The sequence below is a fragment of the Mobula hypostoma genome, chromosome 10, assembly GCF_963921235.1.
Source record: "Mobula hypostoma chromosome 10, sMobHyp1.1, whole genome shotgun sequence".
NCBI lineage: Eukaryota > Metazoa > Chordata > Chondrichthyes > Myliobatiformes > Myliobatidae > Mobula > Mobula hypostoma.
Window position 1 is genome coordinate 85189242 of NC_086106.1, and position 13667 is coordinate 85202908.

At 39.5% G+C, this 13667-nt stretch overlaps 1 protein-coding gene across 1 annotated transcript in view; it reads right to left on the reverse strand.

Annotated features, from left to right (window-relative positions):
* rab33a (RAB33A, member RAS oncogene family) overlaps positions 1–2780 on the reverse strand; it is a 22510-nt gene extending 19730 nt beyond the window's left edge. The window contains exon 1 of the mRNA XM_063061394.1: positions 2154–2780. Coding sequence (XP_062917464.1) covers positions 2154–2408 — 255 coding nt within the window. The 5' untranslated portion in view covers positions 2409–2780. The remainder of the gene's footprint in view (positions 1–2153) is intronic.
* Between the last annotated feature and the right edge of the window lie 10887 nt (positions 2781–13667).

The window sequence follows — 13667 nt, forward strand, 5'->3', positions numbered from 1 at the left end:
TTTTATACTGAGATGAATCTATATCAATGTTAATCCCATACAGACATGCCACTGAAGAAACAAAGATGTCAACTATTTAAAGAAAATAAGCTACTGTAGTTTTGCATTAGACGATCAAATAGTGTCTTCCCATATGATTCAGCTAATGCACAACATTACAGTTTGATAGATATACCATATTATAGACTATTATTATGTATATACCATGGTTCTTATAGTTATAGTATTTAACTATTTATATGCCATGCTTTTGGCGAATGGTGTTTATGTTTTAAAAACAAAAACTAATTTACTAATATTCATTCCAGTGATGTAAACAATATCTTTAATGAACCTTTATCATTTTTGACATTGAGGGAAAATTAAGATTATTTATCAATGTGGTTTATTTATTCAGAAGGAAAATAGTAAATGCTGAAAACCTGAAATATAAAACAGAAAAGCTGGAAAGACAGCAGATCACATGTGGAGAAAGAAACAGAGTAAACACTTCACATCAATAAAGGTCATCAACCTAAAATGATAACTGCTTCTCCCTCCACAGATGCTGCCTGACTTACTAGTCAGGCTCTTCCTGGTTTTCTTAAATCTGCTGAAGTTGACATCTGTGAAGAAACTACAAGTTGAGTCTATATGATGTACCAAAATATTTGTTAGTTGGTCTTGTATACTTGCCATATGACAAACTTCTTAACAGCAGAATTAAAGTGGCCCTCCAGCCAGAACCAGATGCCGATGTTCTGTTACTGTATCTTAATTTTAAATAATGTTCATATTGTATTATTTTTCATATTTCCATTATCTTAAATTATCTTTGATCCTTTGCATCAAGAATAAAGAGGGCCCTTGTTCTTGCTTTTCTTCAGAACTCAGGACTCTGATATTATAAATCATGCCTCATCAGTCATGTCTTCTTACTGGAAATGTCCTTTTGTCTCAGTAAACAAACTATTGCTGTACTGTACAATGTGCTGTTTGACACTAAGAGAGGATAGTTTCAGTTTGACCTTCTTTTGACTTGTATTCCACTGACTTATAGCAGATAAATGCTTTGCACTTAATCAAAATAGTGGTAAATATCATTTGAGTTGAGTCAACCCAGATATTATTTTCATTTTTACATGAGTGTTTGATGGTGCTAAGCACATAGAAGAAGATATTAACTTCCCATGGTAAATATTTATGGCATTATGGTCAAATGAATCCTTGAGTTTTGCTCTAACACTTATTGCTTAGTTTGTAAATCCACTCACGGGATATTGGTCCTCACCCCAGGACTGACTAAATCAAACACATACAGTACCCCCCTTTGTTATCCTGGAATGTCACATCTCTTTCTTATAAACTATTTTTCCAAATGCTATCTAACCCACTATCCTCAGGGTAAAACAAAATCTTTTGCAGTCTGAAGTTTCTCAACAGTTAAAACTAATGGGTCTGACACACTAGTGAACCAGCCACACAAGCTAGTTACTGGTTTGCAGTTAGTTTTATCTGTTTTGAATGGGGTAAGAAAAAGAGGGAAGGCCCCTCTCCTCCCAAAAGATCTACCAAGCTGACCAAGTTACAGATATAACATGTTTAACAGAATTTCTGATTAGTCTGATCACTAATCCTGATAAGTTAAGGGGTCTCATGAATTAATTTGCCCAGGATATGAATTACTGTTCACAGTAAATTGGCTCCTGCCGTGGTGTAAATAAAAGGTTGCAGCACTGAAAAGGGGTCGGGGGATTTTCAGCAGGGCATTGTCCCGGGAAGCCTTGGAAGAAAAATAGGGAATGCAGGCATAGTTGTCATACTCACCATATTTCAGCAGACAACCAACACCTACAACAACAACAGCGTGTTGGAGCATTTCTAAAGGGTGAGGTACCATTGGTAGGTTTAATTTCTCACAGTTGGGGTTCCAACCTGTGTCTGAACATCGAGCAGTACGAGAGCACCCTCCCATATTTTCGGAGAGAACGGAAACGTAACTATTCCTAGGAAAGCTGGTGTACCTACCAGCGATTGACATCGTCATTAATGCGAGAATACTGGGACTGGGTTTGTGAATACTGTTCCATCTGGGAGTATAAAACTTGCAGATGCAAGAAAAAGCTTTAATTAATCATAACCAACCTTGGACAATTTATTACATTGCTGGTTACCTTGATCGTTTCTCCTTCTATAGTCACGGGTTTCTCTCGGAAATCCACCCCTATGGTGGCTTCGGTCTTATCGGGAAACGTCCCTCCGCAGAATCTGAAGGTCAGACACGTCTTACCGACATTGGAGTCCCCGATTACAATAATTTTAAAAATCCGCGCTTGCACCGAGAGTTCCAAAGACGATTCGTAGTCCCTGGACACCTTCTTAGATGTGTAGGTCCGGGTCTCGCCATTCGCCGTTACTCGATTTGCCATATTGGAATCCTCTTTGTGTTAATAAAAGTGGAACAAATCTTCAGAAAATTATTCTTTTTTTCTTGCTTAGGAGAAAAGGGAGTCCACATCCATCGATAAAATAGAATTGGGTGTCAAAAAAATCCTCATGAAAAATTAGATGTGAAATATTTGGCCGTGGGCTGAGATTGTACCCATCAACATCCTCACAATGGGGGCGATCCTTGTGTATTATTGCTTCAACTTGTGAGCACAGAATAGGGTTGATGATGAAACTGGGAATAATCTCAGAAAGCTGCTCCTTTATCCCCCTCTTGCTCTCGGCGCGTTGTTTTTTTTGTGCTGATTAATGGGGCCACGCAGTAATTGATCAGCTGAAATTGACGCAGTGATGGAGGCAGAGCACTGGCAACGAGACAAAGCAGATCTCGCACGGCAAGCCGACAGACACTCAGTCACTTACAGGGGACTTTAAAGCTAGCTGTGTATTTACTGCGGCTCCTTCCTCTGTGGCCTTAAATATAAATTCCCTCTATGCTTGAATTAATTGTTTAATTTTTAATTTTTGAAATAGGTACTTGATATTTTCTGTTTCCAAATTAAAGTAGTGAGTGGCCCTGTCATAAGAAAATAGTATTTTCACTGGCATTGTAAATGACCTAATCGGGATGATTACCTAATTCACGTCTCGGATTCCGTGTGCTGAAACTGCTCCCGTCCCCAACCCGAGAAAGGCAGGTGTTGAAAAGGCACATCCAATTCAAGGAGTGGCAAAATTACACTCCGACTCAGAATGAGATGAGTGAAGCCCGGGAATGTTCTGACATTTAGGTATTATAAAGTGTTACATTCTTTCTGTTGTGCTTTTCCAACAATACACTTCACATCTTCTAGAGGACTGCGAGGAGAAAGTATCTTCATTCGTATCAGCTAATTAAGTTTTTTTAAATGAATTTGGAGATTGTGAGCACTATTTAAATCACAGTGACGACTGGAATTAAAATTACACGGAAGTGTTATTACTTTTTAATTATAGCTTTCTATAAGAGAAATGACATGTTGGAACGTGAAATGAATACTCTGATGATTGGGGGGAAATGGAGATGATGTCAGCCTGGGCTGTGGATATCAATGCTTCATTCTACCATGGTGATCTCTCCTCTTTCCGTCCTTTCATTCAAATTAGGAAAACGACAGAGAAGAAGGCATCGCTTGAAAAAGAACTAGTATTGATTTCATTTTTTTCCTAACGAAAACAGTACTTGGTGTTGGGTTCTTTCTAATACACACAGAGTGCACTCGGTTCCTGTGATAAAATCGTTGTTTTTCCATAAGGCTTTACCAATTATGGGGTTTCAGAATTAGCCTTAAAGTGATTTATTTGTACTTACAAACAAATCACCTCGTATTCGAGTATAATTGTCATAGGCGCAACAAGTTTGTTAAATTTTTACATTCACTACAAAGAAGCAATGCTTAACAAAAAATTATAATCACGGTGTTCTTTGAGACTCCAGTTGTAACCCTGGAAGCGACTGTTGTTCTCTTCTTCTCTCATATGCTGTTGAGAAGTTTTATTTCCACCCGCTCCTCGCGTGTGTGTTTCTCTTTGCTCTTACCTCGCAACTCGCGGCCTCCTTATCATTGCCAATTATCAAAAGAGCTTTGAATCAGCTCTATTCCTTGTTTTCAAATATTTTTCTTTCTCAAAGTGAGTTGTTCTTTAATTGGGACTTTCACATATGTATTATAATTATTTTGCTATAGTGACAAAAGTTTTAACCTCTCCTAATTGACTTCTTTACGTAACTAACATTCTGTCCCCAGTTATTTGTTATTTCACTTTATTATTTTCTCTATTTTATGGTCTGACCTTCACATTTTGGAAGTTTTGTACATACGGTACTCTTGCCTTATCGCCGCCTCTGCAGCTAGCATTATTTGGGCAGTATACCTGTTATTTACTCTTTCCACAAGTAAGCAAATGTAAAAAAAATGAGATCCAAAAATAAAATATTTTACAAAAATGTTTTAGGATCATAAAGTCAATCAGTGGGAGATCTCAGAAGGTTTGGTTTCAATGTTCTCAAGCCGTTTTTTATACGAAGGGCTTTCTAGTTTAATAACTAAGGAACAGTGAAACTGCAAATAGTTCAAACTTGCTCGTACAGGGATTAAGAATAGGGATCCTAGCAGGTGACATTGGGGTCAGAGACTGCCAGAAACAGGATGGACTGTGAGCTTTGCAGGCTAGTGGTAAAAAAAAGTTACTATAAAGCACTATAGAGAAACCCGTAGGCTACTAAACAATAGAGGACAGCTCCGTGAAGACTTAAAGATTCAGGACGGCCGGAAGGACTGATGGAAGACTATGCCATAGCTATCTCCTCCTATAATTATTTTATAGGTTGATTCTCACTCATTGCTATTTGCACAATCATGCAGACCGTCGACAAAACACCCATTGTTCATTTTGTTTCAAACAACTATGCATTTCTGAAGGTACAGCAAGCCAGGTGCGCCGAGATGCAGGTCCTATGGGACCGCGTTAGGGAACTGGAGCTGCAGCTCGATAACCTTCGTCTGGTCAGGGAGAGTGAGGAGTTGACAGAGAGGAGTTACAGGCAGGTGGTTACACTGGGGCCACGGGAGGCAGACAAGTGGGTCACGGTTAGGAGGGGGAAGGGGAAGAGTCAGGTAATAGAGAGTACCCCGGTGGCTGTGCCCCTTGACGATACGTACTCCTGTTTGAGTACTGTTGGAGGGGGACAGTTTACCTAGGGGAAGCGACAGTGGCCGTGCCGCCGGCACAGAGTCCGACCCTGTAGCTCAGAAGGGTAAGGAAAGGAAGAGGAGGGCAGTTATAATAGGGGACTCGATAGTTAAGGGGTCAGATAGGCGATTCTGTGGACGCAGTCCAGAGACCCGGATGGTAGTTTGCCTCCCTGGTGCCAGGGTCCGGGATATTTCTGATCGTGTCCAATATATCCTGAAGTGGGAGGGTGACGAGCCAGAGGTCGTGGTACATATAGGTATCAATGACATAGGTAGGAAAAGGAAAGAGGTCCTGAAAGGAGAATATAGAGAGTTGGGAAGGGAGTTGAGAAGAAGGACCGCAAAGGTAGTAATCTCAGGATTACTGCCTGTGCCACGCGACAGTGAGAGTAGGAATGCGATGAGGTGGAGGATAAATGCGTGGCTGAGGGATTGGAGCAGGGGGCAGGGATTCAAGTTTTTGGATCATTGGGACCTCTTTTGGCGCAGGTGTGACCTGTACAAAAAGGACGGGTTACACTTGAATCCTAGGGGGGCCAATATCCTGGCGGAGAGATTTGCGAGGTCTACTGAGGTGACTTTAAACTAGAATGGTTGTGGGGTGGGAATCAAATTAAAGAGACTAGGAGAGAGGAGGTTAGTTCACAACAGGGGGATGGGAACAAGTGCAGAGAGACAGAGGGGTGTAAAATGAGGGTAGAAGCAAAAAGTAGTAAGGTGAAAAGTAAAAGTGGCAGGCCGGCAAATCCAGGGCAAAAATCAAATAGGGCCACTTTTCAACATAATTGTATAAGGGCTAAGAGTGTTGTAAAAGCAAGCCTGAAGGCTTTGTGTGTCAATGCAAGGAGCATTCGTAACAAGGTGGATGAACTAAAAGTGCAGATTGTTAATAATGAATATGATATAGTTGGGATCACAGAGACATAGTTCCAGGGTGACCAAGGATGAGAGATCAACATTCAGGGATATTCAATATTCAGGAGGGAAGACATGAAAGAAAAGGAGGTGGGGTAGCATTGCTGGTTAGAGAGGAGAATAACGCAATAGAAAGGAAGGACATTAGCCGGGAGGATGTGGAATCGATATGGGTAGATCTGCATAACACTAAGGGGCAGAAAACGCTGGTAGGTGTTGTGTACAGGCCATCTAACAGTAGTAGTGAAGTTGGGGATGGTATTAAACGGAAATTAGAAATGCGTGCAATAAAGGAACAGCAGTTATAATGGGTGACTTCAATCCACATATAGATTGGGCGAACCAAATTGGAAAGGGTGCTGAGGAAGAGGATTTCTTGGAATGTATGCGGGATGGTTTTTTGAACCAATATGTTGAGGAACCAACTAGAGAGCTGGCTATTCTAGACTGGGTATTGAGCAATGAGGAAGGGTTAATTAGCAATCTTGTTGTGAGAGGCCCCTTGGGTAAGAGTGACCATAATATGGTGGAATTCTTATTTAAGATGGAGAGTGACATAGTTAATTCAGAAACAAAGGTTCTGAACTTAAAGAAGGGTAACTTTGAAGGTATGAGATGTGAATTAGCTAAGATAGACTGGCAAATGACACTTAAAGGGTTGACAGTGGATATGCAATGGCAAGCATTTAAAGGTTGCATGGATGAACTACAACAATTGTTCATCCCAGTTTGGCAAAAGAATAAATCAAGAAAGGTAGTGCACCCATGGCTGACAAGGGAAATTAGGGATAGTATCAATTCCAAAGAAGAAGCATACAAATTAGCCAGAAAAAGTGGCTCACCTGAGGACTGGGATAAATTCAGAGTCCAGCAGAGGAGGACAAAAGGCTTAATTAGGAAAGGGAAAAAAGATTATGAGAGAAAGCTGGCAGGGAACATAAAAACTGACTGTAAAAGCTTTTATAGATATGTGAAAAGAAAAAAGATTGGTTAAGACAAATGTAGGTCCTCTACAGACAGAAACAGGTGAATTGATTATGGGGAGCAAGGACATGGCAGACCAATTGAATAACTACTTTCATTCTGTTTTCACTAAAGAGGACATAAATAATCTTCTGGAAATAGCAAGGGACAGAGGGTCCAGTGAGATGGAGGAACTGAGGGAAATATATGTTAGTAGGGAAGTGGTGTTAGGTAAATTGAAGGGATTAAAGACAGATAAACCCCTAGGGCCAGATGGTCTGCATCCCAGAGTGCTTAAGGAAGTAGCCCAAGAAATAGTGGATGCATTAGTGATAATTTTTCAAAACTCTTTAGATTCTGGACTAGTTCCTGAGGATTGGAGGGTGGCTAATGTAACCCCACTTTTTAAAAAAGGAGGGTGAGAGAAACTGGGGAATTATAGACCGATTAGCCTGACATCGTTGGTGGGGAAAATGCTAGAGTCAGTTATCAAAGATGTGATAACAGCACATTTGGAAAGCGGTGAAATAATCGGACAAAGTCAGCATGGACTTGTGAAAGGAAAATCATGTCTGATGAATCTCATAGAATTTTTTGAGGATGTAACTAGTAGAGTGGATGGGGGCGAACCAGTGGATGTGGTATATTTGGATTTTCAAAAGGCTTTTGACAAAGTCCCACACAGGAGATTAGTGTGCAAACTTAAAGCACATGGTATTGGGGGTAAGGTATTGATGTGGATAGAGAATTGGTTGGCTGACAGGAAGCAAAGAGTGGGAATAAATGGGACCTTTTCAGAATGGCAGGCAGTGACTAGTGGGGTACCGCAAGGCTCAGTGCTGGAACCCCAGTTGTTTACAATATATATTAATGACTTAGACGAGGGAATTAAATGCAGCATCTCCAAGTTTGCGGATGACACGAAGCTGGGCGGCAGTGTTAACTGTGAGGAGGATGCAGGGTGACTTGGATAGGTTAGGTGAGTGGGCAAATTCATGGCAGATGCACTTTAATGTGGATAAATGTGAGGTTATCCACTTTGGTGGCAAAAACAGGAAAACAGATTATTATCTAAATGGTGCCGATTAAGGAAAGGGGAGGTGCAACGAGACCTGGGTGTCATTATATGCCAGTCATTGAAAGTGGGCATGCAGGTACAGCAGGCGGTGAAAAAGGCGAATGGTATGCTGGCATTCATAGCAAGAGGATTCGAGTACAGGAGCAGGGAGGTACTACTGCAGTTGTACAAGGCCTTGGTGAGACCACACCTGGAGTATTGTGTGCGGTTTTGGTCCCCTAATCTGAGGAAAGACATCCTTGTCATAGAGGGAGTACAAAGAAGGTTCACCAGATTGATTCCTGGGATGGCAGGACTTTCATATGATGAAAGACTGGATCAACTAGGCTTATACTGGTTGGAATTTAGAAGATTAAGGGGGGATCTTATTGAAACATATAAAATCCTAAAGGGATTGGACAGGCTAGATGCAGGAAGATTGTTCCTGATGTTGGGGAAGTCCAGAATGAGGGGTGACAGTTTGAGTATGAAGGGGAAACCTTTTAGGACCAAGATTAGGAAAAACTTCTTCACACAGAGAGTGGTGAATCTGTGGAATTCTCTGCCACAGGAAACAATTGAGGCCAGTTCATTGGCTATATTTAAGAGGGAGTTAGATATGGCCCTTGTGGCTAAAGAGATCAGGGGGTATGGAGGGAAGGCTGGTACGGGGTTCTGAGTGGGATGATCAGCCATGATCATACTGAATGGCGGTGCAGGATCGAAGGGCTGAATGGCCTACTCCTGCACCTATTTTCTATGTTTCTAAGCCACCCACCCTGTTCGTGGACAACTTGTCCAGCTCCCTTCAGGGCGGAGGCGAAGTAGCATCCACGCCAGGACCACTAGACTCAAAAACGGTTACCTTCCCCACGCAGTAAGTTTGATCAACACCTCCACCCACTAACCCACCCTCCACCACTACTTTATCATTTCCTGTTTGTCACCTTATGTACAGACACTCCTGTGTCTAAGGTCACTTTATGAACAGACAATCAACATATATAAGCCACCTCACAAAAACTGCTGGTGAATGCAGCAGGCCAGGCAGCATCTATAGGAAGAGACCCAAAACGTCGACTGTACCTCTTCCTATAGATGCTGCCTGGCCTGCTGCGTTAACCAGCATTTTTTTGTGTGTGTTGCTTGAATTTCCAACATCTGCAGATTTCCTCGTGTTTGTGTAAATAAGCTACCTTATGTATTTATATTTATTGTGTTTTTTTTGTGCTGCATCGGGCCCGGAGTAACGATTATTTTGTTCTCCTTTACGCGTGTGTACTGGAAATGACATCAAACAACCTTCAATCTAATTTCTTAAGTGATAATAAAGACCGATGTGAATCAGAAGGTTGTTTACCACTATGAAGAAAACTGGATTAAATTAATTTAAACAATATACCTTAGTAAAATTATCTATACATACAGTATTTTCAGGAACAAAACGTGTAGGAAAAGGAACGAAAATATCTAATAAGGAACCTGTATAGAATTAATTGTACACAATGTACTATCATAAGGTGAATGTCTACGGGGTTATTCAGCACTGTAATCTCTTCATCCAAAAATCATTTTGCGTTCAGCTTGCTCTAAATTATTTGTTAAGAATTGTTGAATTTAATTCATTTATGCAATATATTAATTTTATTAATTTACCTTTTCCTATAGTGTTCGACCTTGTGTTTTCTTTTGCTTAGTTGTTTTGTAATACCTTTCGCAATGAACTGAAAACCAAATCACTTGTGTCATACGCTAATGTGTCATTGCTACTGTTCTTTCTTCATCTCGAAGGTTAATGTTCAAACATTATTCCGATAGTTATACCAACCTTTGATTCCTTTATATTGAATCATAAAACTTTGTAGGGGCACGAAATAGCGGATAGCGAGATGTTTCCCCCTTGCGTTGGGAATCTGGAACTGAGAGCAGACCAAAGCGTCATTAAGAATAAAGTGTGCGTGTGCGTGTGTTATGCACACTGAGTCAATGAATACATTTACAAGGCAACTGTCATAATTTTGCATTAGAATGTAGTTAACAATTAAGAAATCCATGCAGGGAAGTGCATTTAAGATCAAGATCCTATCAAGAACAATCAAACTAGCTGAATGGCAGATCAGGCTTGGGTGATCACACGCTCCCATTTCATGTACTGCAAATATCACTTTCTTCAGGCTGTACCAGAATTTTCACAACTGCATAGCCCTACTTGACCTCGTTGACCCTATCATTGTGATCAAACTGACGGACTTAAACTAGCAAAACTCTCAGCCTTTCATGTGTCTTTCTTACACTGTACCTATCACAACTTTGGAGTCACAGGGGGAAGTTTTATCATGTGGCCTGATTTGTTAACCTTCATTTACAAGCTATTTAATAGCTCAGGCAGCATTAATGGAGTTAAACGCAAAATTTGTCACAGAAATAAGAAACACTGAAGATATTCTAAAGCATGTTTGGACTATCCATTCTTTTCTCATTCCTATTTTTTAAAATAAATAAAAATAAAAGTTAGGGGCTATTTATTACAAAGATAAGACCAAACACAATCATGTTGGGCCAAAGGGGCCTGTTTCTGTTCTGTATCTTAACGTGACCATCTAACTGGACTTCAGTCTGTTTAGAGTTTGCAGGTAACTGTTTCCTCCAATTGCATGCAAATCAGTAGATTAATTGACTGTTGTAGAGTGCACATCTGGTAGGATGGGGAGGGAAAATTGATGAGAATATGGAGAGTATAAAAGTGGGATTAATGCAAACTGGCATGAACTCAGTGGGCTACTGGGTCTTTATCTGTGGCATGTCTTTATGACTTTGGCAAAGTCCCCTGTGGTAGGCTCGTTGAGAAAGTTAATGAGACTTTGGATCCAGAGCAAGCTAGCCAATTAACTTGGTGGCAGTAGGCAGAAGTTGGTCATGCAGGTTTGTTTTTACCCAGAGAGGAGGACTGTAAGCAATGGTGTGCCACAGGGCTTAGTGCTGGTTCCTCAGCTGTGTCATCTACATTAACTATTTAGGTGAGCATTAAGCTGGAAGGATTAGTAGGTTTGCAGATGACAACAAAATTACAGGTGTAGTGAACAGTGAACAAGGCAATTAGGCACTGATCAACCGGGAAAATGGTCAAAGGAACAGTAGATGGAATTTAACTCAGAAGTACAAACTGATGTTTTTGGAAGTTAAACCAGGACATGATACAGTGAGATGCAGTGCCCCAGGGAGTGTGTTGAGCAAGGAGACCTAGGAGAATAAACACATTGTTCCCTGAAAGTCAAAAGGGTGGGGAAGGTAGTGCATGGAATGCTTCCATACATTAGCTGAGGTACAGAGTACAAGAGTTGGGACATCATGTTACAGATGCACAAGAATGTGGTTAGGCTGCATTTGGACAAAGAAAAATATGATTATACTAGACAGGGTGCAGAAAAGTTTCACAAAAATGTTGGCTGTATTACTAGACTTGAGATACAAGGAGAGATTAGATAGACTTAATCTATTTTCTCTGGAACAAAGGCAGCTGAGAGATGACATGATCAAGGCATACAAATCTGAGATTATTACAGATAGGCATGGTGAGCCAAAGGGAATTTTAAAAAAATATTGTATGACTCTATGATGCAGTTTCCCTGAACCCTTCCAATCACCTTTTCATTGGTTCAAAAATCCAGCCACAATCTTAATGACACCTTACATTCATAATAGATCTTTATTTCTTGTACAAATAGATAAGATTCACAATTCAAGTAACATCTTCACAATGCCAACTATTAGTTTATGGACCAATGCCTTCTAGAGTAGTAAACAGTCACCTTGAAGCAATCCAAAGATGAAGACTTGAAATCTGAAAAGCAAAATGTAGAATATGGGATTGGAATTATACTGGTACAATATACAGAATCTTCACCCAAGTGCACAGTCAGATGGTTTATTATTTTCCCTTTGTATTTTTAAATTAGTAAGTTTAATCATTGGAACCACTAATTACAGCATGAAAACATTTAGATCTTTTAGTGGCTTCATAAATGAATTTTGAGAAACACAAAACCAGACCTACTATTGAAAATATGAAAACAATTTGAAAAATAAGAATTCTATTGTCATATTTTCTGGGAGTGCCCCGTTATCAAAGACTATTGGAATGGGATACATAATGCCCTACAAGATATCTTTAAATGTAAAATACCCTTAGAGAGCAAGACCATATATTTTGGGTATATACACATCAAGAATGGTTGAAAAGAGATAAATATTTAATGAATATACTGCTGGTGGCTGGTAAAGACCCTTACCAGGAAATGGTTATCACAGGAGAGCCCAACTTAATATGTATGGATGGAAATTACAATGGCCATTTACAAAATCGAGAACATAACAGCATCTATTATTAAGTTGGAACGATTTGATTCATACTGGGAAAAATGGTTTAACTACATAACACCTCATAGGCCTGATTTTATTCTCACAAGTCAATGAATGTTGTAAAAAAAAAATCACTCCCTACTTTATAGTTTTCTTCCTTCAATTGTTCTTTCTTTCCTCTCCCTTCTACAAGTATACCCCAGATAAATATTATGTGGAGATTTGTGACAAATATGATATGTATCATATACAGTATCTGAAATACATCTTATGGAAATGTTTGTTTGTGATGAACTTCAATAAAAAATTACAAAAAAAGAAAAATAAGAATTCCACATTTAAAGTAAAAAAAAAACCCAAATCAACAATTCATATTCTTGGAGATCACAAACTAGTTCTGCTACTTGGGCTGAATGAGACTACTTCAGTAGCACAATATTCATAGATATAAGAATCAAAGAAAAAAAAGGCTTTGTCAAGTACAAAATAAAATTGTTATATGGACAATGATTTACAATGGCAGTACAATGGTACTAATCTGTTCACATCCAATCCAGATCCTAGCTCAATGTTTGTTGAAAAGGTCATTAATCCAAAATATCAATGATGGGCAGATTAAGAGCACTTAAAAGATAAAGTATTAGCAGCAGTCTTTCAAAAGCCAATTTGCAGTTTTCAAATATCTTATTACAATTCAATAGGTTCAAAAATATAAATAAATGTTTAAACTATTAAACATTGATTCAGCATATCACAAAAAAAGGGGGCCTATGTTTTCACCTCTCATCAGCTCCAGTTATGGATCTTCTTCCATGTTATATTAACTACAAGAATGACTAGCAGACACTATCTGTAACTGTGCTTCTTGTTGATGAACTTCAATTATCTCCAATTTACAATTTGGCTATAGAATGACCATCCTAAATAAGTGTGCATATGCTGAAATCTGGAGCAACAAATAATCCGTTGGAGGAATTCAGCATCTGTATCTGTTAGAGGAAAGTAATTGTCTATATTTTGGGTTGAAACCCTGCACTGGGGCATTCAAAATTTAATATTGTGTATTCCTTGAAAGAATGCCCAGCTTTATTTTGTTCCACTTTGTTTCACTTTGTTTTATGTATCATAGCAAGTTTGTTAAAACTGGCAAAATGAGAACAGGATTATAGCGATAATGGGTGGCAAGGTGGAGATGCGTCTCTAACAAAGGA